This window comes from Alligator sinensis, unplaced genomic scaffold (genome assembly GCF_000455745.1).
Source record: "Alligator sinensis unplaced genomic scaffold, ASM45574v1 scaffold30_1, whole genome shotgun sequence".
Taxonomy (NCBI): Eukaryota; Metazoa; Chordata; order Crocodylia; family Alligatoridae; genus Alligator; species Alligator sinensis.
Genome location: NW_005842060.1, coordinates 1,765,447 through 1,792,718, shown reverse-complemented (window position 1 = coordinate 1,792,718; position 27,272 = coordinate 1,765,447). Strand labels below are relative to the sequence as shown.

Below are 27,272 nucleotides of genomic sequence, written 5' to 3'. Positions count from 1 at the left end.
GCCATATCTAATTCTATAGTATTTTCCATGTCTGATATGTATTCTGTACCACAGAATCAGATGGAAAAAACATTTTTGCTGTTATTCACCTCCCAGCTAATACAAAATTGTAATGAAGGCTTGATCCAATGAAAAGACTCAATGGGCTTTAGATCAGGCTTGTATTTCTTATTTTCTTGCCAATGCACTGATCCAGCCTAAGGGTACCGACAGACATAATAACTGTACTGATATCAAATGATAGCTATGTAAGCTGTTAAGCTGTGACTGTTACATTTACATTCTCCTATAGTGATTTAAGTGTAGCAAAACTGTTGCAACTTAGAATCTGCGGCTGCTTGTACACATGACAGGGGTTTAGTCCCCTAAATTGAAATGGTGGGTTTTTAATTGCAATGATTAAAAAGCCACCATTTCAATTTAGGGGTTTTCATTACCATTACAGTGAAGGGTCTGATCCTTTGTTTCCCCCCCTATGGAGCCTTCCCGCCTCTCCAACAGCTGAGGGGTGAGCTGCCAGTGGGCTGAGCAGCCCCTGAGCTGTGGGGGACCTCAGTCCTCCCTGCCACAGCAGCTTCTCTTCATGGCAGTGGCTTCTCCTGGGGCTGTTCAGGCATGGTGTTAGCTGTGCAGGTGCTACCCCAGCTCACAGGAAGCACCTACTGGATCCAGTTCTTCCCCAAGTCCATGCTGGGACCAGCACCTGGTGGGCTTCCAGCATGCAGACTCAGGGAAGAGTTGGATCTGGCAGGTGCTGCCTGTGAGCTGGGGTAGCACCCAGCCCAATCCAACTGTTCCCTGACCTGAAGCTGGGGCAGCACCTGCCCACTAGCAGTCCGCCTGGGTGGCCCCAGGGGGTGCCACCGCAGTGGAAGAAAGGACTAGGGCCCTCACCAGCTCAGGGGCCATTCAGCCTACCGGCAGCTCACCCCCCAGCCATGGAAGACATGGGCAGGTTTTGTGGGGGGAAAAAAAAAAGATCAGGCCCCTCACTGCTTCTGCCTTCAACCTACCTCTCCCATGGTGAGGGGATGGCTGGGAGCAAGCTGTCAAAAGCTGCAACATTACAAATAGCTACCTTGCAAACTAAACAACATGCAGATGTGGGTTAGTTTGCAATGTAGCAAACTAAACCATCATTTAAATTGTAAAAAAACCTTGCACGTGTACAGTGTGACACAGTTAAACTGCAAAACTGGCCAATATTTGTCACATATACAAGTGCCCATAAGAATAAAACTTTACCATTTTCCTTCAGTGTTAAACTTTAATAAATGATTTAGCCAACTTGTATTACTATTGGAGCAGGCAGATGTAACAGCTACAGGGTAACAGCAGATACATGCTCCAGTGTACATTGGTTAAAAATGTAGCTATTTTTAATCAATAGCAGTGCCCCCTCCCCTTTTAAAGCAGCTAAAAGGGTATATTTGTCCATAGCCTCAGATTAGTTTCCAAGGGTGTGTCTACACTACAGTTCGAGGTATGGTGGTAACCATTCCAATCTGTCAAATCTGAGTACCAATAGCAGTGAAGTTGTGGTGGTACACACTCCAGCCTGGGCTAGCTAACTGTGTGTGTACCCAGAATCAGCCTACTCTGAATCTCATGCTGCTCAGTCTTCATTGTTATAGGTACCTCAGCTAGCTAGCTCAGATTTTCCTACATGTGTACTGCAATTACACATAGTTGTAGTGCACACATACTTTAAATTATAAATAGACTCTTATATACCAGTGACCACCAGTAATAAGAAAACTGGGGAATCAGATAAGCTCTATTGATCAAGCATTCCTTGTGAGACAAGGGTTGGGGGAAAAGGTGGACTTACCATTACTCAGTCTCTGTACTTAGGATGTGGCTGGGACCAGCCTGGGATCTGCTGTAAGTTACTACAACATGAAGCATACACGTGCTTCTTTCTGGAAGATTTACATTTTAACTATTGCTTCATATACATCTCACCTCCTGCCATTGACTGATTAATTACTGCCTGCCTTAATTTATTGATGTTAGTCTTAGTTCACCACTTTGCTTGATTGCTAATGTCAAGTCCCTGTTTCTGAGCATACCTACTGATGATTATGAAGAACCACTGTACCGTGTACAAGCTCAGCCTAAATTTTGTGGTACACTGGTGCAGCAGACTGGAGCTTGTATGGCAAATCTCCCTTAAATTAAAAAATGTAGGCTTTAATTGAATTAAACACAAAAAGAGTACTGCAACCAATACAGTCTTTCTTGTGTCATTTAATCAGAGATTAAATGGTAGTCTCTTTGGCTGTCCTTAAAATATTTAGTGTGATGCAGAACTTTGTATTGACAAAGCTGTCAAGGAAGGAAGCCTGCAGTTGTGGCAGCTTGGCACAGAACATCTGCAGTTTTGGAACTTTGCAAGGCATAGAAGCGCAGTCTGAGGACATGTCTACACAACTGGGATTGCAGTTTACTGTACACATACACAAACTAGCTTTAACAAATCAGGTAGTTTAGGTACTAATAGCAGGACAGAGCTCAGTACAGGCTAATTTACCCAGGTTCTTGGAGAGTCTGCACTGATCTGTGCTGCCATATCCAGGTTTCTGTCAGTGCCTGAGCTAGATACTCTGTTAAGATTTGGGGTATGTCTTCAGACCCAAGCTAGTTTTGGATTATCTTGGGAAGCAATAACATACCTATCTTTGACTTAATTTTAAAAATTCACTTTATAAAAGGAAGTGAAAAAATTCTTTTTTGGAAACTTTTTCACTCAGTATTTTGAACTTCAGGAAGAGAAAATGAAACTACAATAATTGTTTGGATATTTCTTTAGATACCCTTTAGAAGTCACAGAAGAGTTTGTTCAGAAGTTCAATCATGCAAAAAGTCCAAAGGATAAAGAATCTTTACTAGAAAGAGCCAAGAAAATGCTAGCCAGATGTAAGGTCAGTATACAAATAACACTCTGTAATGTGTATATACTATATACATTGTATTCTAAATCATTAATTTCTTTTGTCATTTTTCATTTCCATCAATATATCTGTTATCATAAACCAGAAGTAGCAAAAAAAGTTTAAAGCTTTCAGTTTTTTTTAAATATTGAGACTATAAAGTTTACAATGAAAAGGAAACCGCAAAGTTAGGCACATAGCACTTAAAGTATGTGAACAGTCCCACTGATGTTTTATTACTTTTTTTCTTTTCGAACAAATATGGTTGTTGTGTATTGGGAAAAAATCTTTTTCTACCAGACATTCTTCATTCAGAGCTCCCTATTTCAAAGGCTATCCAAGCACAGTATTTACTAGTGGCTTCATTCAAGTTCAAGTTAAGTCAATGGATAGACTCCTCTTTACTTGAATGCACCCAGTCTCCTCTATGAGACTGAAAAGGGGGTTTATCAGGGAGAAAAAGTTATGGCTTCCTGATTTTGTGTTGGGTCCTAACAGTGTTGAACAATTGTTTTACTTCAGTAGAATTATGCCAGTTTTTACACTTCTGAAGATCTGGCCCTATAAATGGTGTTTTTGGACTGCTCCAATGACTGCTTTAGAAAGAAAATGAATAGTGAAATTCTCAACAGAAATTAGCATTACCAGAACCTCTCCTCTTCAGAGAGAAAAGCTATTGAGTCCCTAAGATTCAGCAACCAAATACTAATAAACTCATGGGCAGTAAGCAAAGAAGGACCTTCTCAATTGTCATGCCTGTATCAGTGAAACTAACAGACAACTTTGATGCCAATCACTATAAAGAACTTGGGGAGAACCTCATGCCAACATTTACCCTTGAACTCAAAAAACATCAAATCCTTTCTGGACCAGCTTCAGAAAAAAACCATATACATTAATCTCCACCTCTCCCACCCCAGAGATATTTGACGTGCTTCCAAAGCTGCACAAACAAGGTAACTCTGGCAGACCTGTCATATCAAGCTGTTAGCTTCACTGAAGAACTACCAAGATTCATAGAGACTATCCTTAAACCACTTGTCACTCAAAGAACAAGTTTTTTGCAAGACATGATAGATTTTCTTGACAAGATCCAGAACACCGAGGCCAGTATTTGCAATCTTGGATATCACCAGCCTATACTCTAATATCCCAGACAAATAACATGCACCATAAAGGCACAGCTGCCTGCCTGAAATACCTGCAAGAGTATGGACTACACTGAGATTTACAACTGCAACATATCGTACAAATCATCCACTTCATTCTCACCCACAGCAGCTTCACGTTCAGCAACCTCTGTTCCTCCTAACAATGGGCACAGCTCTGGGCACAAAGATGGCTCCCCTAATATGCCAATCTCTTCATGAGCCATTTTTAAGAAAAAAAAATGGAAAACTGCACCATCAAACATGCATAGTACTCATGTTATGTAGATGATATTATCATCACTTGGACTCACTGATTTCTATCAGAGCTTCAGCAACTACCACCCCTGGATCAAATTCTCTCTAAAATACTTCTGAACTATCATCAGCTTTCTAGATACCAACAATCCATATCCAGAATGGCACACTGCAAACCACTATGTACAAAAAACCCACAGACCAGAACACTTACGTCTACAAAATCAACAGTCATCCCAAACTCACCAAAAAAGCTTCACTATATAGCCAGGCCCTCAGATACCATTACATCTGCTCTGAAAAGAATATTTGTGACATCCACTTCACCAACCGAAAAACTGGCTTTACTTAGAAAGGATACTTCAGCAGATAAATAGACTGCATCTGGGGAAAAAAACCCAAATAACCCTCACTAACTTTTTACAATGCAGAAAGAGAACCTCCACTGACCACACACCTCTGCTTGTCATGTACGTCCTACACTGAAACTTAAAAGAAGGATCAATAAACAGTTACAGCTTATACTCAGAAAGGAGCAAACTTTGATGGAAATATTCCCAACCCCTTTGCTCCCAACTTTCAAATAATCTCCAAACCTTGCTCAACTGATCATCAGCAGAAACTCCCTGCTGGTCAACAAACACATAGTAGTACATAATCCTGCCTGTAAACACATCTTCACTGCCACCCTAACCAATGCTCCTCATAACAAAAGCATCAGAATCTACAACTCCTACACATTTATCATAGAATAATATGGTATACTTCATCTTATGCACTAAATGCCTCACAGGAACTATGTGCATGAAACTAAATAACAAATATGCTCCCAAATAAACAATCACAGAAAAAAGATAAAAGACAGAGACATCAAATCACTAGTAGGACAAAACGTCACAGAACAGTCAATTGATTTCTGACTTCATAGTCCTTATACTCAAGGACAATCTACAAAATACCTTCAGAAGATGGGTCTGGGAAGAAAACTTTCATAGCTTTACTGGATGCTAATACCTTGGACTAAATGTAAGTGATGGTTTCATGATTTATAATAATCTAACTAGTGTGTCTTTCAGCCCTTCAGTATTCCACAGGTAATAACTGTCTTTTTCTGTTCTGAATGGTCTTGTTCTTTTACATAATTAGATTATCTATTCAACTAAGTTTCTGTTGCTTCATAGTTACTCCTGATAACTTCTCTTTGCTCCCAGTTTACAGATCTCTTCCACACCCTTAACTGTCTTTTTTCTTTTTCCCATGAGGCACTTGTGCCTGAAAGATTGTCTAACATCTCTCCCAACTATGTAGTTGGTCCAATAAAACATATCACCAAAAATCTTGCTTCTTACTTAATGAGACATAGTGCTTCCACCGTATATAGATACTGGTGTTTCTGATTCTGTTAATCCCATTTAGGATGACTTTTTATATATTAAGAGAGGAGCACCTTAGGGACAAGGTTATAGAATTATAGCAGAATAGGTCTGGAAAGGACCTCATGAGATTATCTAGTCCATCTCCATGCCCAAGGCAGGATCATCCCTATCTAAACCATCCTAGACAAGTGTACGCCTAACCTATTGAAAATGCACAAATAACACTCTTGCACAGCTACCAGGCACAATGCACCCCCTCCCCCCAAACACCAAGAACACTTTAACCTCTACAAGTAAACCACGGGGATGAGGGCACTGTCAGTATCCTGCCACTGCAAGAACAGAAGTAGTTTATTAAAATATGCTCGAGAGATCCAAGGAAGAGGACCAAGTCCTCTGCTGCCAAATGCAAAGACTCTCACAATCCATGCTGATCTGACCATAGGGTAAAATTATTTTGATCCCAGATGTGGTGAATACTTTGACCTTGAGTGGAGGAGCAAGACCAGGAACCTCCAGACTTTTTAGTCTGAGCAGGAGCATTGGCACGCCTCACTCAAAATCTGCAGTGTTGGCTGCAGCCAACACACAGTGCTTCTGAGGAAGGTGAATCACCTTCCCCCTGGTATCTTTAGCAATGAGAGTGGAAAAAAAAGCCTTCCCATCTTTATATAGTAACCAGCAAAGCCCAGAAACCTGTGAATTAAAAATGGGGAAAATCTAACACCCTTCATTCTGCACTACAACTTGGGGACTGCAAACAGAAATCCTAAACATGGCACCCCTTAACTGGAGAACCAGAACTCCACTCTGTCATCCAGTCCCCTTCATAAATTTATTCCAAAGCTGGTTGTAGAGTTCTGTTTCCTTATCCTGCTGCTGGCCATGATCCTTTCCAATTTCCACCTGTTCTGGGCTGCAGAGCTTTCTGTGATTTCTAAGCAATGCCTATGTCAGGGTGTCCTGGGCTTCCTATTGTTGATCTTCACAGCACACTCCAGGTATTGCTATTCTTAGATCATCCCTATTCAATGTTTATCCAAGCTTTTCTTGAAAATCCTCAGTGGAGGAGATCTGACAGCTTCCTAGGCAGTCTATTCGACTGCCTCACTGTTCTCACATTAAAGAAGTTTTTCCCAATGCCCATGCAAACCCACTTTGTGGCACATTCAGGTCATTCTACAAGTCCTACTCTGCAGTGATAGAGGAAAGATGTTGACCCTTTTCTTCAGCTGTTTGAAGACTGCTATCTTGTCCCCTTTAAATTGCTTTTTTCCGCAAGTTAAACATGCCTGTTTTATTCCACCATTTCTCATATGGCTTATCTTCCACGTCTTTTCTAATTTTTGGCACCTTTCTTTGGACCCTTTGTGACTTCTTTTTAAAATGTTGAACCCCAAACTGCACACAATACCATGGGTGATGCATAGGGGAGCATGGGGAAGGCATGTGCCCCCCGCAACAGGGCTGTCTCCATTGCCACCGCCGCCACCTGTGGACGCGCGCCAGCTCCGTCCCCACTGCCAACACCACTGGAAGCTTTTGCAGGTGCCCCCCCAGACTAGGAGGCACCAGTTGCCCATGCACGATTGTCTAGATAAGGCCTAACCAGCGCCAAATAAAGTGGCATTATCACCTCCCATGTCTTACGCCTTGCAGTCATGCTGAAGCAGCCCACAACTCCATTCTACTTTTTACAGCTTCATCACATTGCAGACTCATGTTGAGTCTATGATTCACCAAGACCCCTAGAGCAAGGCACCTCAAACTGTGGACATATAAATGAAATTGGAGAAAACATTGGCTATATACTCCTAAACAGTATGTGGACGTTTGGGACTTCTTTCCCCATGGAACTGTCCACATGGCTCGGACAGCGAGCTCTTCAGGAACGTGATACCATTAGCAGGCAAGAGGGGATTTAAAGGATTTGGGATTAGAACCACTGCCCTTTTTCTAACACGAGAGTCAAATAATGGGAAGGTTATCCTGCCAAGCTGCAAGCAGATTTTTACTATATTTTTTTTCCTCACAGACTCTTTCATGTCTTAGGGCTTTTCTGTAGTCACCACATAGTGCTAAATTTCTTTCCAAGGAAACTGAGAGAGAAAGTCTGCAAAAACAACAAGCCCTGTCAGCTCAATGTCATTCTTCAACCTGAATCTAGCCTGCATTAATGCAACCACTGTTAAGCAGAAATATGTTTTCAAATGATTTATCTTTCTTATGGTACACATCATATACTATTATTTTGGAGTCTGCAAACTCCAGTTCCTTTTTTAAAAACAAAGCTAAGAGTTTTGTTGGAAGAAAGGACTGTGGTAGATGATAGGAGCAACAGGAAAGTACAAGTTAAACTGGATAATTAATATCTATGCTCTCACATTTTCCTTATCACCAGTATTGTAATATGATATCAAGTTAATCAATACAGGGGCTTGCATATAGTTCATCTGTTGCCTGAGTGCCTTAGGTCTTGCTCTTAGTGCTAACTTAATGCTTGAAAAAATAAAACTGGAGAATTTATAGAATATTTTACTAGTTTATAATTGAATAAACTTATTTTAAGGTTCTACAAGAGAACTTTTCACAATGTTGTGAAGTGTTGTTTAGCTGGAATGCTGCTCTAATGTGGTTTTATATTTCATTTTGTTCTGGCCATTTAAATGTTTGCAACTGTTTTGAAAGGATAAAACAGTAAACACAGCATTTAGAGACCCCTAAATGATTCCTTGTGGGCTTACAAAGCCAAAAATAGATAATGTGTAGGAACAGAGTGGTCATTCATATTGAAAATACATTAAAAAAGCAATATACTTGCCATTTAATAAACCCTAAAGAGAAGGCTGTGGTGCTTATACAATCTCTGCAACTATCCAAATGAAAAATGTATACATTATGAAGCACACTGAGGGCCTTATTTGCAAATCCTGCGTTTTATTTTGAGAGTTATCTTTTTTTCCCCTCCCTATGGATCTCGTTGGCAGCGAAGGTGCATTGACTAACAGCATTCAATAAAACCCTTTTCAGAATTGGCAACCTTGCTGAGGGAATTTTGTGATGTTTGGCTGATTTCACACTTGAGCATAGGTATGCTTTTTGACTAAATTATTGCTGGATTTTTTTCAGTGCTGCAAGAATGCTTGACATTGCATCCAGTAATAAAGCAGCAGCCTCTTTCAGCATTGGTGAACAGGAATTTAGAGTTGGAAAACTGCCTCAGCATACTACATTTATCGATGCTGTTAATTCTGTCAGCGTTGGTGTCCAAAGATGTTGCCTTCCCATCCTATGCTGACTGTGCCAATGCAAAATCTGGGATGAGATGAGATGAGAAGGGTTTATTTTACTGTCCACTATGGAATTCTTAATGCAAAAAGCCAGTTAATATTCCCAGTTGCAACCAATTGCTGAAACATAGATGGGAATACAAATGAAAGAATATCCAAATAAAATGTATTTCCATTGTACTTACCAAAAGCCAAGTGTATGAAAAATATTATGAAAATCAGAGGTAATGTACCTTATGTGTTCCTTGTTTAATCACAAGTACTAAGCAGATAATAGCCTACATTTTGGCTGCAAAACCCTCCATAAATAGGGCACCCATTGGACTGGAAAGAGTAGGAATTGCTAAAAGCTAAAGTTTCAGGGATGTGTATTGTCATGACAACATATTTTCACAGTCTCCAACAATTTTGATCCCTCTGAGCTTGTAATAAGGGTACTTTTCTATTAACTTAGCTGGAGCCACTACTGTGATTCAGAGATAGTAATTAATTGTTATTGTTGTAAGATATTAAAATGGATAATAATTCTATAATTAGAGTTATGCAGCCCTATTCTTATCTAAATGTTAACCCCAGGGATTAAGTGTTGCTACCTCATTAGTTCCTGCTATTGTACTTTGCATCAGTAAACTCTTACTAATGTTGTTTTTAAAATATGCACTTTTATTTTAAATATTTTGGCTTAAGAAAAGTTTCACTGTATATTTAATAGACCACCCCCTCAACCAACACAACTCACCTTTTGATTTTTCTTTTGACTCTCACTCTTCCTTTAAAACAGAGAAGATTAGGAATTAATGTGTTAAGTTCTGGAAAACATGTGGATCTTATGAGAGGCTGGACTGAAGCACTTATATTGGTGCACTGCAGTGGTGAAATCCAAGAAGGTAAAATGTTCTTAACTATATTTCTTTTAATTACTTCATGCTCTTTCTGACCCAGCTGCGAAAGCAAAATTTAATTACTCCCAGCTATGAAAACTTGAAAGAAAGCCAAGATGAAGTAGGCTTTATGTCTTACCTGCATAAAGAAACTTTACAAAAATATACTAATATTATCACTGTAGTATTTACACACAATGTTTCAAAACCTTCTATTTCTATGCTTAATTTCCTAAATTGCAAAATTATTTTCATATAAGCACCGCTCATTTTTTTTATTTCCTTTCTCATGGTATTACCTTGTAACCTGTCTCTGAAATCAGTTATTAATTAAGAGTAATTTAAAAAGTCATTTAATGATCTCAGAGTGCTTTAAATAACTTATTTTATACTTTTTCTTTAAGTATTCCCACTAATAAAACTGGAGAATATTAGCTTGGTTCTCCAGATATTTGAAATAAAATGTTATCTCTACACTTTTTCAAACTAAAAATATCATAATCACAGTAGCCCCTGTTTTGTAGAATGAAATAGTGATACACAGAGATACTCACGGATACGCTGATTTATTTTCACTATTTTACTGGCATATAGAATCTTAGCTAGAATAAGATTTATGTTAATAATGTCCTGGCAGATAAGTTAAAAGAAATAGTTGTCATATGTACCTTAGGTTTTTTGGTTAGGTTGAAGAGAAAGCGCAATAATAGAATGGCTAAAGAAAAGATCATTCAGCCCTGCATATATGAAACAGAAATGATGGATGAGCGTATATGTAACAGCTATGATCTACAGTTCGCACAGCAGAGATGTAGGACAAAGCAAAGTCACTCCATTTCTGTTTTATACTTTGTGCAATCTTAGTATTTTGTATGGGGTCATTCCAAAGGTAAAATGGGACTTTACATAAGCCTGCCTCTAGAACAGGGGTGGGCAATTATTTCTGCTGGAGGGCCACTTCCATCTCCATTGCTCTTTCTGTTACCCGCTCCTTCTCTCCCTCTTCTCCCTCTCTCTGTCTCCCTCTCCTCTCTCTCTCCCCCTCCTTCCATCGCTCCCTCCCCACTCTCTTCCTCCAGAACTCGACTGGAGCTGTAGTTTATCAGGAGCCTTGAAGCTCAACCATGGACTCAAATGGGGACTTCCACCGCAGCAGGAGCGCAGTGGTGCCAGTTGTGGGTGCAGCCAGGAGGTTCCCAAGCCCTGACATGGAACCTGCCAGCAGCATCATAGGTGATGATGCCAGCCACCCGGTGCAGCAGCACCTCTCGCCTGGGTCCACAGCTAACGCCGCTGGCAGGCTTAGGGTTGGGGCTCTGGGCGGGAGCTTCCACTGTACTGGGAGGATGGTGGTGTCAGCTGTGGACACCGCTGGTAGGTTCTGTGTTGGGACTCCTGAACCTGGCGGCGGTGTCCACAGCTGCTGCTGCTGCCCATCTGCTGTGGCAGAAGCCCCGCTCAGGTCCACAGCGAATGTCCCCACATCAAGGGCTGATGGTGCTAGGTGGAAGCAGTCCCACCTACCTGCCTGGCACCATGTGGCAGCTGGAGCTCCCAGCTCCCCACACATCAGATCCAATGAGCTGGCAGCTGTCCACCTGTGGGCCAGATCGAATCTGTTGGCAGGCTGGATGCAGCCTACAGGCCATATTTTGCCCACCCCTGCTTTAGAATGATACTGTGTATCATGAGCCTGGGATATCATGGGGGAATATTCTCTACATTTACCAAGTTACCAGATCATTATTGCAAGGTCTTCACTTCTAGTTCAGTTTTTCATGGCATTTTGAGCAACTGTTTGGATAAAATGAAAAAGGAAATCTGTAAAGGAAAAAGAAAATTCTACATCATGACTGAAAGCAATATCCAGGGTACTATAAAAGTTTTTTGTTGCTTTTATCAGCTGGGTATTCTATGGGGTTTGTGCAATCAAGAGAAATACTCTGCAGGAGGAAAAGACACATCAAAACAGATTGTTGTGCAGAGAATTTTGTGTTCCTCTTGTTTACTGATAGCAAGATGACTGCTACATTATTTCTCTTATAACTGGCAGGGTTTGACTAAAGATATTGACATCTAAGGCACAGAACTGGAGAGTGAACTTTTTCCATGTTCGTTCAGCTCTAAAAATCCTGTATTTTATGATGACTTTGCTGTCTTCAGTTACACACTTGCTTGCACCCCATTTACACCTTGATGTAAATTAAAGTTAAGTGAGGCAAGCCAATGATCCGTATGTTTCTGTATGCTTTGAAAAAGATGACCTCTGCCAGAAACAGGAAGTTTGAGAAGGAAGTGTTAAATCAAATAGCTAATCTGGAAAATAAGGTTGATAGATGTAAAATTTAGGGAAGAGAAACAGAGGAAGGGATCTCAGCTGAAGAGAGGTTATATTGTCACTACAAATAACTGGTGACTTGGAATACAAGCTGGAGATGAAAACTATCAACGTTCTAGTACTGTGCATGGTACTTACAAACTTTCTGGCTGGTCTGATGATCTGAAACAGGTTTGTATAACTTTGAAGGTCTACCTTCAAAACACTTGTAGAGGGGAAGGAGTGCTATTGGAAAAATATGGAAACCTTTTTCCAGATGCATAACTAATGATTTTTGCACCCTAGACAGAGATGACAGAGAGCAGAGGGGAGGGGAGGAAGGCGTGCTGGAGGAATCAGGGAGATTGTGTCAAGTGCCAGAAAATAGGGGGCAGGGGGCACTGAGCTGCTTCAGGCTCCCCACACACAGGCCTCTAAATAAGTGCTTAAAGCTGGTACCCTGCTTGCCCTATTGCCTTTTTTTTCCTGTTAGGCCAACTGGCCAGCCTCTTTTAACTCAAATTATTCCTCAAACATACTAATTAAGATCAGTCTACCATCTGCAAGCAAATAAGTACTGAATTATTTAAAAAGTAATAATACAGTAGCTGCACCACTTAATAATAAATACGTACACTGGTCAAGAGATAAATTACATGTCTGAATTGTTTTGTCTGTCTGTTTAGGCCATAATCCTGCAACACAATCTGTAAGCATACAGTTTTATGCCCTCAAGGAATACCTTGAGGCAGGGAACTGTTTCATCCATGTACAAGCCTCCATTTATCATTCAATAAATAACAGCAAAAGTATACCATTTTTACTGATTGCAAAGAGAAAAGGCTTTGACATAATAAAACAAAAGATATATCTTCTTCAGTGTTTTGGAGAAGAGAAATACTTTTTTAAAAGTCCTGGGAGCTAGGAAGGAGCAAGGATGCATAGGCAATTATAAACTCTTTTGGCCAAGGACTGTAATTTACTAAATATTTGTACTGTTCTAGCAAAATGGGTTCTCAACCTAGCTGAGACCTTTGGGAACTACTGCATTATAAATAATAACAACACACCTATATTTTTCGATGAGTGAAGGAGGCTGAAAAATTTATTAGGACTAAGATTGATTCTTTCATCATATAACATATGGATGATCAACATGGAGAAAGGGAGCACTGAACTCAGAAGATTTGTGTGGGACTGTGATTTCACTCATCCGAGCAGGATTTGTGGTATTTTGTTTTTCATTCTACAGACTTTAGAGGTTGACTTAAATTGTGTTAAAACAAGAATGAGGTACAATGACAGGAAAATTCGGAGAAATTTGCATAGTGATTGCTTGGCTAAATTTTGCCAATGGGATCTATAAATCTGTCACTTTAAAGAACACAAGATTCACACAAATCTTTAACCAAAATTGAGAAAAGCCATTATTTAATAACAGAAATAGTTGAAAGACCAATTTAACAACCTTTTCAACCATAAAAAGCAATCCTGCCTTTTCAGCCATAATTTTGTATGGGCCATTTCATTGACATAGCAAAAAAGATCAGCACATCTAGCAAAAATTGATACTATACAAACTTTTTAAAAATATGTCGTTCTTTCAAGAAATAACTTGCATTATTACACTTTTTCAGTACCCAGTTTAATATTATTCTTTCAGTTTTAGAATTTTTCAGTAACTGATGAATACAGATTATCAGAGAGGTTTCAATTGTTCTGGAGTACAAACTTAAAAAAACCTCAAGTAAACTTTGCTGTCTTATTTTTGTTCATAATTAAGCAAGTGCTTGATTCTTGTGGAAACTGAATGAATACAGTGTATGAGGTATAAATCATGGGCCTTTTAGCACTGAGCATGATTGAAATAATTCTCCATTTTGTTTCTGCTTTAGAGGCTTTGGATCTCCTTTTAGTTTCTTTAGACCAAGCTCCAATAGATCTGGAACATATCCCTGTTTTACTTTCTGTCGCTGAATCCATTTTATTCCGTCTCTCTCTTGATGTGGCATGGGAACCTTACTTATACTCAACGGAAGTCAAGTTCTCAAAGGTTACAGTACTTTTAAAAATCTTTAAGATTTCTTGTTATATGTGTATTTTATATAACTGTATCCTAGTTGTACTATATTGATGACATGAAATCTATTAAATAACTGGATTTACATAAATATAAATGAAAACAGAATGTGATCCAATTTGTCACATGACTTTAAAGTTTTAGTATTTTATAGTTTTGTTTGATGCAGGCTTGTGCTATAATTTGCTTTAATCTTAATTTTTCTCTATCTCTGAATACCCAATATCTCTGAGAAGTTACAAAAAGACATTAGGAAAATACAATTTAATCTTTCACAGAGTATTTAATGAGGCACTATAAAATGCATATGAAAGTCTCTATGTTTTTATCCATAATGCATAATGTTAACTTGGATTTCTTCATAATTTCAGTGACAGTCTTGCATAATGTGTGGCTCTCTTGCTAAATTATGTGAACTCTTTATTCTCCCATCTGGACTATCATTAAATGAGATACAATATGTCAAGTTATACAGTCTTAATGCAGCAGCAAGAGAGTTATGAATTTAAGAAAAAGGATGATATTGAGGTAATACAAATGTGAATGATCTAAATGGATCAAATCTCTTCTCAAAGCTAAGCAAGTAAATCTAAACTGTGTAGCAGAAGACTCACTGGGCATGTCTACACAAGATGCTTAACTGTGCAGTAGCATAGTTTAGTGTGCAGTAAGCGCATGTATCTATGTGTGTGCACCCTTACTGCGCAGTAAAAATCCCTAATTGTGAGTAAATTTGGTACCTGTATTTGCCTGCATATTGCTCTCGATCCAGCATCACCCAGTCCCCCAACTTGGGCTCAGGTTTGCCACTTGCCACGGCTCTATGCGGGCATAGAGCCAGAGCTGCCTGCAGGGAGGCCAAGACTACATTATGGCCCTGCTGGCCCTGAACACCACCTGCCAGAGGGGGAGTACTGGTCACTGTAACTCCTGAGCAAGCCTCCTGCCCACCATACTTGCCACAGAGTGCACATCCACAGGGGAATGGCCAGAGGCTGGAATGCTGGCCACTTGTCCCCAGGCTCTATCCCCTAGTTCCCCCATCCCACAGCCCACCACCCCAGGATGGCACACAAAGGACATTGTACATAGTTTTCACAGGGAAGAAGGTTGTTTATTGTTGGTGGATGATGTGGATGGTGAAGGGGCTTTGTTTGTTGAGTGGGGGGCTCTGGTTGATGTGAGGGGAATAAAAACTTGTTCTTCTGAGATGCGTCTGCAGTAAGCATGGTACTGAGGTTGGGAAGAGGGAACGGTCTGTGGGTGGCAGTGCAGGCGGTCTACAGTGGGGTGTGCTGGAGGAGATGGTCAGCTACTGCCTCCTGCACCCCGTGCCCTGGCCCCCATTGGTGGGTGTGTGGCTCTTCTGGGGCTTTGGTGGGGGAGGCACTGCTGCTGCTGCACACCGCTGCCAGGCGTCCTCCACGTGCCATGCCTCCTTTGCCCAGGCCTTGTGGAAGAGCTCCCCCTGGGGCTCATGAATGTTTTGCAGCATGTAGGCTGTGATGATGACCTGAGGGAGGTTGTTTCTCTGCAATGATGACCCAAGGGAGGTGAACTCAAGGTGGGTAGTGAGGGTGCACTAGCAGACCTTGAGGTGCCTAAAGGTGCACTCCACCAGGGTGTGGATCTGGCCCGGGCAGTGGTTAAAGTGGGCCTGGCAGGGGTCCAGCTGTCCAGTGTAGGGCTGCATAATCCAGGACAGGAGTTGGTAGCCAGCATCCTCAATGAGGAGGGGCACAACTACCACATCACCCAGCTGCAGGTCTGGCACCCCGGCACAAAGCTCCCACTCTCTACTAGGCCTGGCAAGCTAGAGTTTTGGAACATGTGAGCATTGTGGGTGCTTCCTGCCCAGCTGGCACTTACACGCGTGAAGGCACCATAGCGGTCTATGATGGCCTGGAGCACCATGGAGTGAAAGCCTTCCAGCTGTAATAGGTGCAGTCTCCATGAGGCGGGTAGGTGATGGGGATGTGGGTCCCATCAAAGGCCCTGATGCATGGGGGAATCCCAGGGCATGGAACTCTACAACCACTACCAGGGGGTCATGCACGTGGAGCACAGTGTTCCCCAGTACTTCCTGGAGGACGCTGTATACCTCCAGGACAGCCTCCCGGCAGTGGCCTTCCCACGCCAAAGAGGTGTCTGAAATATCACAGGCTGGTGGGTGTGACCAGGTTTAGCAAGGTGAGGACCAGCCAGGTGTCCATGGGGAGGAGCCCATCATTGGCATCCCTGGTGGGGTCCAGCCAGGCAGAAGGGATTGAGGTGGCAGGTGTACAATGGCAGCCCTAGGACAGCATGCAGCAGATGGGAGGGTGGTTGCTGAGTGTGTGGAAGCCAGGAGGGGCAAGAGGGCTGTGGGTCAGGCAGCGGTCAGCATGGTGGGCCAGCAGGGCCAGTGCAGTGGCCAGCAGGACTGTGGGGCACTGGTTGTCACTGCCAGGGGTAGGGGTAGGGGCAGGGGCAGGGGCAGCCAGGAGAGTCAGAGGTGGTGAAGAGAGTGCTGCCACATGCTATCCCTATGTTGCACGTGCTGCTTCTGGCCAGAGAAGTGGCTGGCCAGAGACCAGTGAGCAAGGTGGGCTTTGGAAGAGGGCTGCTGACTGCTGGCAGCTGCAGCTGTAGCCTGGAGCTCCCCCCGGTGGCAGCAGGGGCCCATTCCAGGGCCCTGGGAAGTGGGAGCAGATTGGCAGCAAATCTGCTCCTGCTTCCCTGAATGTGTAGACACCTGCTTGGCACCGTTAACTTGCAAATAATTTACTTGTGAGTAAACTGGTGCTGTAGCAAATGCATGTGTAGATGCGCACACCTTGTACTATTTAATAATCCAATGTTGAACTTAATGATCATATCTCTTTTCTGCTTCTTCTGAGCAATCATTCCCAAACATAACTGAGAAGGAAACTCAGCTTTTTACAAAAAGAGAAGGATCTCAGTTAAGGCTTGGACAGACATTCAGTTGCTCCAGGGAGAGTCCCTGCTCTCTCAGGAGAAACCACGAGTATACAGAAGTTCATAATTTTTCTCCCAGAGTAAAAGTTGCCACTCAGGAAGAAAAATAACATGGGAATGAGTACTCCCCAGAGAATATCTATCAGGAGGCAGAACTTCTGTACAGGCAGCAGATGTAGATCCAATCTCTACAATCTGAGAGTGCTTTACTTCTCCTCTCTCTCCTCTCCCACAGGAGTGCTTCTGTAGCAGGATGGCACCCGAAGGCAGCTGGGATGCCCCCAAGTGACTACCTTAGTCCTGTATGGCTCCTGCTTCAGCCTCTCAGGGTCATACCCTGCATCGCCACCTTGTCATGCCTTGGCGTTAAAGGTAATGAGGAGAGGTTTCCCTCAGAGGCTGGTGAGCCCAGGTTACTTTCTCTCAGTGTTCAGTTCTTCTCTTCAGCCCAATTTGACGCATCTGACTTGGTGCTCAGAGCCTGGCACACAAAGTTCCTCTCACTCTTCCTTTTGGCCTAGGGCTCCTTGGGCCCTAATTCTCTTATGAGCTGAATTTGTGGCATCCTTTTGCTCCTACCACCATGTCCATGCCTCACAGGTGTTACTCTGTCCACAGTTTTGCCTTCCTGTAGGGGCCTCAGCCCTCCTGGCTTTAGCCCCCTATGGCAGGTCTGGGCTTGAGTGGCATGGTAGCATGCTCTTTTGACTCCATGAGCTCTTTCTCTTCTGGGTGCTTGGGTCCCTCCCTTTTGCTTATCTGCCATGCCTTGATGTTACTTGGGAAACACTGTTGGGAGGCTGCCCAGGGGCCAGCAAGAGTCACATCTATTGTCTGTCCATTCCCTAATAGTGCTTCTGGGCACCAGTTGCCTTAATGGCTGTGTCTGTGTCCTCCAGCCTCCCTTATAGCCATGCATATGCCTCACAGTTGTTACCAGCCATTACCACAGCAGAGCTCTTTGCCCTACTCACTGTTTTTCTTTTTGATACTCAGCAACTTTGTGGGAGCCTTGGCCTTCCCAGCCTTGGCTCCTTTCATCTAGCTGGTTTATCTTTCCTTCAGCCCACTGTCTGAGGAACCTGGCTTCCAGACCCAGCCCTGGTATCTGGCCATCTTGAGCTCTGGTCTTAGCCTTTCCAGCTCTAGACTGCTTCAACTGTATTTCTTGTCCAGGCCTTGGCCCTCTTGGCTGTATCCTGCTTAAGTCATGAGCCCCAGCCCCTGGCAGGGCTTACAATACTCTTGTGCCTCTTGGACACCCCTTTGACCTCCTCCTCCCCTTATAGTCACTTCTGATCAACTGGTTAGCTTAAAGAGAAGAAGTCTATCTACTTAACCCAAACCTTCCCTGCTCAGGCTGGAAAAATGCCATGAAAGAAAAAGGTGTGCTGCCCCTTTAACAAACCCCCATTCCTTTTCAGGGTAAACTAACATAAAGAACAGGCAGGAAATAAGTCTAATTCATACAGCCCTGTTCTGGATAAAAGCACATAAAGAAAGGGCAAACTATCACTCTCCCTATACGAGTTCCTCTCCTTGGGTACATGGTGTGCTCTTTGGAATATTTGAGTTCTGATACAGTGGCCGAGCGGGTTCTCCCTCTCCCCTTACCTACTTCCCAGAGTGCCACCTTATCACTGCAAGGTGGGTTGCAGGCTCATGCAAGTGTTTTGCTCTCAGGATAATGAGCCACTCAATCCTCCCCGTGGCTGCTTCAGTCTGCGGCCCACAGCCTTTCTTGGTTGCATGGTTGTTTATATTGCTGGGTCTTCAGCTGTATTTCTCCCTTCTCAGTAACAAGGACCTCTGGCTCCCTGTTATACCCGACTTTATTCTAGCTGTAGGCTTCCATCACTGGTCCATGGGTTCAGGTCCAGTTCTCTCAGCCTTCACTGTGTCTCCAGTCTCTGGGCCCCTTGGCTCTGTCTTGCACCTTGCCCCAGCCCCCTTGGCCTTCCTGCCCTGGCATGAAGCTGCCCTTGGTTTTTCTCAGCCCCCTGGCATCCCTGATCCAGGGCAACATTGCCCTCAGTTCTGCCTAGCCCCACCTGGCATCCCTGACCCAGGGTGAGGTTACTCTCGGTTCTCCCCAGCACCATTCCCCACCCCGCCCCCAGCCGCATCCTTGGCCTGGGGTGAAGTTGCTCTCCCTGTATACCCATGTCCGGCCCTGTAACTAGGTTCAGTTTCCTATCTCTCAAGTATTTGGGCTTCCGCCCCATGCAGCCCACCATGTCGCAGACCCTGAAAGGGCTCTATGCTGAGTGCACCTGTGGCAACCCTGTGGCCTCCTATCCACCTGTATCAACTCCATCAGCTCCTCCAATGTTACTCTGCCATCTATATATAGACCTTTCTGGATCCCCTCAGGTCCTCAGCCAAGTACTACCCTTTGGCTGCTGGGTTGGCAGCAACTCCTTGGCTTCCTGGTTGGTTGAGTTCCTCCCTATTATCTCTCTGGCAAGCAGAAGTTCTGCTTGCAGTGGGAGGCAGGGCCAAACTGCCTCCTCTGGCTCAAGAGTCAGACTTTTAATAGGCTGGAGGCCTGCCTTCTATAGTCACATGGCTCAACCCACAGGTGTTGCAGTTTCAGCTCAGAGCCTCAGTTGTGCCTTCTCCCCTGCTGCCCTTTAACCTCTTGTGGGTTTTCCTGGCACACGTAGCTCTGCAGGTGGCCCCTGCCCTGCTTCCTACTTAACAGCAGCCCTTTGGTGCTAGCTCCCTACCTCTCAAGTAGCAGGGGTTAGGGGTACCTGCTACAGCTTTGATCTAGAAAAGCCAAGTACTGAAGCACTTAGGGGATGTTTTCTGCTCCTGGCTTGTTCCCTGCCTGAATCACACTACAGTACTTGGATGCAGGAAAGCATATAAGTGCATACACCCTGCCCAGCCTTAGCTGGGTTCCAACATAGCACAGGGGAGGGGAAAGACTGGAGGACTCTTTTGGGCATGATACCCTGTCCCCACCTTCCCTGTCCCTGACAATTCCTGCCCACGTTCATTTAGAAAAAAATACTGCAAAGCTCTAGGCTGCTCTAGGGACCCCTGGCATCCCAGGGCATCTTTACACATGCTTCAGGGTTGTGGAGCAGGGTGGGAGGGTGGATGTTTTAATTAGAGCAGCTTTCAGGAGCTGCTCTAATTCAAATTAAAATGCCTGCAGCATCTTATGTATTCAGCACCCCACACTTCAAAATGGTGGTGGGGGTACTTTAATTAAGCTTCTTCAATGCACTTTAGCTAAAGCTCCCCTGCTGCCATTTTGAAACACTGGGATGGTGAATACATGTGATGGTGTTTTTAAAATGCTACAACTAAAATGTTGTAGCATTTTAGTTAGTTTAATCGAGTCTGCTCTGATGCATTCTAATTAGAACACGTCAGAAAAGGTGTTGGGCAAGTGTATACTGTGTCCACACTGCAGGCTCTTTGCTTCTCTGTTTGAACTTCTGTACAAATCCATTTTCTCTCAGGAAAACAAATATGGGAGAGTTATCTTGGATGATTTGATTGTGTATATGCAGCCTCTGTCACAGCCCAGAAACATAAAACACTATTTCTCATAAGCAAGAGTAGTAGACTGCATTAGAGACTAGATTCCACATAACACGCATGTAGTATACTGTTAATTAATGGGCTGGCTAGGGAGGATAGTGGAACCTGAGGGTTGGTAATAGAAATGGTTGAAAAGTTGGGGAAAAATACATCCCAAAGGGCTATTTCATAGCAATGAAAATACTTTTCAGAAGTTTACTGCTGTTGATTAAATTTAGCTGCAAATATGCTGAAGTTTTTAAAGTGGTAAAGTGCAGTAGAGTCAGAAATATATATGTAATGTATTTTAACTAAAACTAAAACCTTAAAATATGTTCACTTTACAACTTTGTTCAATCCCAAAGAAGATTTTATTTCAGAAAACGGACAGTTGCTGCTGTAATTGTTTTGTGGCTGCAACAATAGTGAATGATTCATGGCGGTTGGTATTTAAATTAGTGGAAAGCTCCTTGGAATTTTCTTCATGAGGGCAATGCTGAGATCTGTGGCAAATTTATTGTGACTGGATCTCCATTAGAGTATGAATCCAGTAAACACCAGGAAAGAATATGGCATCTCTAAGAATGGTCTGGGATCTATAGCACTGGCTTTACTTTCCTATGACTCAATAAGATCCTTGGACTTGTACTGTGCACATATTGTTCATTCTACGAGGGTTTAAGGGTTCCTGAAGTTCAAGTTCCATTTCCTTCTTTTACAACAAAAGTTGCCAGGGATACTGCAGATTTACCTTCTTGTAAGTAAGGTAATTGGGAGCTCTAACTACACACTGTAAGGGTTTCTTTTCAGTATTTATTCTTTGAAAACAGAAACTCCTATTCATTTTGTGAGATGAGGGTGGACGGATTTGTCCTCCAGTCTCTGCATAGACTTTGCAAGATTGAACAGTTGGGTTTTTTGGCATCTTAACAAAGTATTACCCATCCATCAAATCACTTGTAACTTTTAGGATTGTATAAGTGTAGAGATCTCCTCCCTCTACCTCCATCCCCCATCAGCATACAAGTAATCATTTTCAAATAAATTTTAAACTACATCATAAAATCATAGAGAAGTAGGGCTGGCAGGGACCTCAAGAGATCATCTAAACCAACCCCCTGCCTGAGGTAGGATCATCCCAATCCCAATCATCCAGTACAACTCCACTATCTAACCTCGTAGCAAAACTGCACAGCCAACCCTGACACAACATCAGATGTAATACTCTAACCTTTCTAAAGCAGGAGGACCACTATGGCCAACGTACTGCTGCTGTGAAGATTGTTAATATATGTTCAAGAGATCCCAGGAAAGGGGTCATGCCCCTCGCTACTGGAGAAGGCAAAAACCCCCAAAGTCCATACCAATCTGACCATGGGATAAAATTCTCTCTTAACCCCAAATATGGTGATCGGTCTGACCCGGAGTGGAAGGGAACACCTTCTAGTCAGAAACCTCCGACTTCAAATCCCAGCAGGAGCATTGTCACATCCCAGTCCCAATCCCCAGCCTTGGCTGCAGCCAATCCCCAATGCCTCTGAGGAAGGCTTAAAAAAGCCCTCATATTTAGCAGCCTGAGGGGGATGTAGGAAATGAGCTTGCCCCATGTGGCAAGCAGTAAAGCCCAGAAACATGGGAAATACTCATAGTAAAACATAGGCATAGCTATGCCTAGAGCATCCCTGACCAGTGGCTGTCCAAAGTCTTCTTAAACACCTCCAGTGATGGAGAAATCACAGCTTCCCTAGGCAGCCTATTTCGCTGCCTAGCTCTGTCCGCCTCTTCTTGTATGACTTGCCTTCCAAGACCTTTATCATTTTTGTCACCCACCTCTGGACCCTCTCTAACTCCCATATCCATTTTAAAATGTGCAGCCCAAAACTTCACACACTGCTCTAGATAAGTCCTCATCAGTGCCAAGTAGAGAGGCACTGTCACCTCCCATGTCTTGCATCTAATGCTCTCATTGATGCATCCCAAAACTACATCTGCCTTTTGTGCAGTTGCATCACACTGCAGACTTACATTGAGTCTGCAATCTGCCAAGACTCCCGGATCCTTCTCTGTAGTACTGCCAACCAGCCGGGAGTCACCATTTTGTATTTGTATTTTTTATTACTTTTCCTGAGGTGCAGCACCTTGCATTTGTCAGCACTGAACTTCATCCTGTTAATACCAACCCAGCTTTCCAATCTGTAAGGATATTTCTATCATCATTTCACTTTCCATCACTGAAAGTGAAAACAAGTTAGGCACCGAGTATCCCAAGCCTGGGAGAAGCCAGGCCAGTGACCATACCCCACATCTACCCTAGTCTTGTCCCTTGGTATACAATGACACTTCCTCCTATCAGGTACTTCACCCTGTATCATACAAGGAGAGGTAACATGAGTGCAATAGCAGCTGGTTTTAAGGCATGTCTGCACTGCCTCTTTGTTGAATCTGGGAGTGCTGCCAAGAAGCATGCCCTGCCCACTTGTTCCCGCTGGCATGTATCAGAGCCCAGATATTGAACATCAGAGCAAATTTACCACAGCCCTAAGCATGTGCCAAGAAGCACATCTGAGACAAAGGCCAAGCATGGCTCTGGCTGTGTCAAGCCAGTTACACTGCCTAATTTCTAGGCGCTGGGGCATATGAGGAGGAGCAAGTGGGCAGGATTACTCTGTGGTGCTCCTGGATTCATCACAGTCTTTCTGAAATGAAACCCCAAAGTAGCTACATGGGTCATAGTGGACCAAAGAGTGGCATAGCAGTAGAGAGATCCAGGAGCACTGGAGAAGTGAGGAAAGGAGATGGACTAACAGCATGGTTAAAACAGGATAAAAACAGAGATGACCTTAGTGAAAGTTCTCACTTTACAATTCCAGGGCTCTAGAGACCTTTGCATTTTAAGAGCTGGTCTCCCAGTGGCCCCAAAACTGTATAAGACCAAGAGAAATACAAGAATGTTCTTTCTAATTAACATCCTAGTAGGATTTTTCTACTTACTTAAAACACTTTGTGCTGTTTCAATATTCCAAATGAAATGTTTTCTCCTTTACTGTCTGGCTGGGAGTCTGGCCAGAAAAAAGACAGATGCTTCAATGTTTTCCTTTTTCCAAACCCTTTCTTTAGAAGAACAAATTCTCTTGGTTTTGCCTGTGTTCATGAGCTTTGATCTGGGAAGAGAAAAGAAAAATCAAGATTTTCAAAATAAAACACATCAATTTTTTTCTAGTTACTGCCAGAATTCTCTCTTTAGACATGGCTTTTGTCACATACACTTGGCACAGTAAAGACGATTGCTCTACCTACGTCTTGCTCGGGGGTCTTAAATGGAGCCCTTGTTTTGATTCAATATATTCCGTATTGAATCTTTAGGTAAATCAAACTGCAATACATTCAGTTCCAAAAAGAAATAAAGCTGCATCCTCCAGCTGCTCCAGGGAGTCTAATTATTCTGACATTTTGTATTTGACTGAAATTTTGGGCAGAGGGGAAAATATGGTTTTATTTAAATGATTTTCTTTAACAATGTCTGTATGAAGTCTGTTAACTGTCTCGATTCTTTTCACTTGGTTTATAGCTTTTTCAGCCCCTATCAGCTCGACAAGTATATTATTAAGCCACCATCCAAATCTGTAAGCCATCAAATGTACTATCTAAACCTATAGTGGCAGAACGGACATTACTACAGTGTGCATATACATTTCACACAGGGCCTCCTTGATGAAGTTCCTACACTCTGCCACCTCAGTTTTCAGGGTCTCTTGCTGTATTGACAAAGATAAGGGCTCTCCTGTTGTCCCAACTGGCATTTTTGCCAGTCATCATACCATGTTGTGTTTTTTTTTTTTTTGGGGGGGGGGGGAGGTTGTTTCCTCAGATAAGTTGAACCCCCAACAAATGCAGTCTTAGTTTACCAAAATGTGCTTTTTCCCCTTACAAAAAAAGCTTTAGTGACTCGGAGTCTCTCACTAGTCCTAGCCACTTAGAGTAAAAACCTATATAAGTGCCAAGACATTACTATTCATTTATTAAGTATCATAAGTACACACCGAATGACACACAGTAGAATTATTCATTAGTCATAAAATCACTATACGTGTAGAGTGTAAATATGTATGGTCCAATTTAGCACTCCGGTTTTCTCCTGATATAATATAACAGAGCTATATCACTATATAGTTGGAGGATGACAGTGATGTAGCCCTGTAGACGATGATGTCATCTGCATATTTACTGTAAGTGTTATGATGAAAGCAATAATATTTTTACTTCTTTTGTCAGGTTGGATTTTTGGTTTTTTTAAGGCTCCTTGTTTTTCATTTGTCTGGTCAATTGGAGGTCTCTGAAGAACAGATAGATGGGCTTCAAATAGGATTAAATGGTAGAGTATTACATATTTTCTATATAGGGAAAATTTCTTGAAAAATGCCCTTTAACTACCTGGGAACTGTAAATAAGCTAGGAATCAGTTTTGTTAAACAAGGTAAATAGTGAAGGTCATGTCTATAAGTGAAAAGGAAGAAAAAAATCAGAACAACTCTGCACCCCTGTCTTACTAAATGTAAGTTAGTCAATATAGTCTCAGGGCACGTGCCAAAAATTTCCTGTATCTTGTGATTTTTAAGCCTGTTGACTGGTCTCAGTAGATATTGCATTATATGTAGAAATGCTGAAAATTTTAAAAGAAGTTGAATCAAATCAACTTATTTACATCCACTTTGGAATTTGATTGATGTTAATTACTCATGAAATCCACACACAAAGCTTTCTTAGACATTACCATATATTTTAGGTGATGAAAGGTCATTGCTATAAATAGAAAAAAATCGACATTACAAAATCCTTAAGTATCTCTATGGTACTGTAGTGACATATCATCCAATCCTGTAAAGTGCTGAAAACCTTATTTAGAGTGCTGAGTACCTAGAACTCACATTGACCACAACGGGGAGGGAGGATGCTCATAGACTTAGGCTCCTATTTATTTATTTATTATGCCAGCACTGCTGATAAAACAGACCTAATGACAGGCATTCATATTATATTTCAGAGTTTTTTGCCTTTACGTATGCTGGATGCAGTGAATCAGTAGGCTGCTGCTGTAGTAAGACTGCAGAGGCATTGCAGTCTTGCTACTATCATTGGTTGCCATGGCCACAAGTAATACACAAAATGAAGAACAAAGAATCAGATGTTTAAAAAAAAATAATTACCCACTTTTTCCCCACTGGTGTACCTTTCCCAGTAGTGTACCTTTTTATATTACAAGCTTTGTCCACAGTGGTCTATTACAGACAATGTATAAATACAATAATAGACATCTTCACAAAAGAACTTCCTGTACCTGCCATTCTTAAAGTAGTACTTACACTGATATGCAGTGTCCAGTATCTTGGCTTACAGGCAGTCATACTTTCTTTTAGGCAACCACTGAGGTTATGTCCTCTGAAAAAACCCTCTCTTTCATGCAACTGAATACATTAAATTAAATCTCTTCTATGTCAAATACATTTTAACAGGAATCAAGCCACATTTGCATTACAGAAATCGGCATATGAATACTAAATATGACACTTCAAGTATTATCAAATGACAAAAATATTTTGAGAAAAAAGTTACACTTTTGTTTAGAAAAGTTAAATTTGGTTTGCCAGCAGTCAGCCAAAAATACATAGTTACCGAATAACTGACATAACAAGAGAGATTTCACATTATGATTCATTATTACCTGGGAGCCTCATAGCTTTGTTCAGAGTTAGCCATAGTTAATTAGGAACTCAGTCATTATGGTAGACTTCAGCTGTATGTAGTTTGTGGGTTATGTAAGTTACTAGCTATGAATCATACCTGTAGTATTTTGTTGCACCACAAGAGGTCACACAATATTTATAAATCTACCCTATGGTAAATCTGATAGTGGTCTATCAGTAAAATAGTAAAGGCAAATCTCATATAATAAGAAAAAGCCAAACAAAACACACTGTAAAACAATAATAAGATAATATTCACCAAATTATTTTTCATGCCATAGCATTTTCACTTAGTGAACTACGCTACTTATCATTTCCAAACCTCTTCCTGGCTGTGAATTTTATGCGGGAGTCTGGAGAAACCATATGTGGTGCTGTGGTACTTTCTGAATCATTATCAGCATCTGATGTAAGCTTGGAAGGTCGACAGGATCAGACTCTTCTTGGCACGGTGGGTAACATAATCGGATGATGTATGATGCATCAGATAGGATTACTGTGATCAAATAAGCATGCCTGGCAGTTCTGTGAAAATTATTAAAGCTGAGCTTAACTGGACAAATTGCCAATAGTACAGTAAAATGATAAACAGAATAGACTTTAATTTGGAGAGATTGCAGTCTGGATTTGTAAAACAGATCCTTTCATGAATTCACCATCCACATTTTTAATACAATTAATTATCAGTGTAATTAACTAGTACAATTGGAAGAGTCCCCTTTACACATTCCATTTTTAGGACAGCTTTAACTA

General features: G+C 42.1%; 1 protein-coding gene across 1 annotated transcript in view; it reads left to right on the top strand.

Moving 5' to 3' along the window:
- Window positions 1-27,272, top strand: part of TMEM232 (transmembrane protein 232) — a 142,513-nt gene that overhangs the window by 28,745 nt on the left and 86,496 nt on the right. The window contains exons 3-7 of the mRNA XM_025203533.1: window positions 2,813-2,924; window positions 9,787-9,892; window positions 14,099-14,256; window positions 25,051-25,150; window positions 26,801-26,970. Coding sequence (XP_025059318.1) covers window positions 2,813-2,924; window positions 9,787-9,892; window positions 14,099-14,256; window positions 25,051-25,150; window positions 26,801-26,970 — 646 coding nt within the window. The remainder of the gene's footprint in view (window positions 1-2,812; window positions 2,925-9,786; window positions 9,893-14,098; window positions 14,257-25,050; window positions 25,151-26,800; window positions 26,971-27,272) is intronic.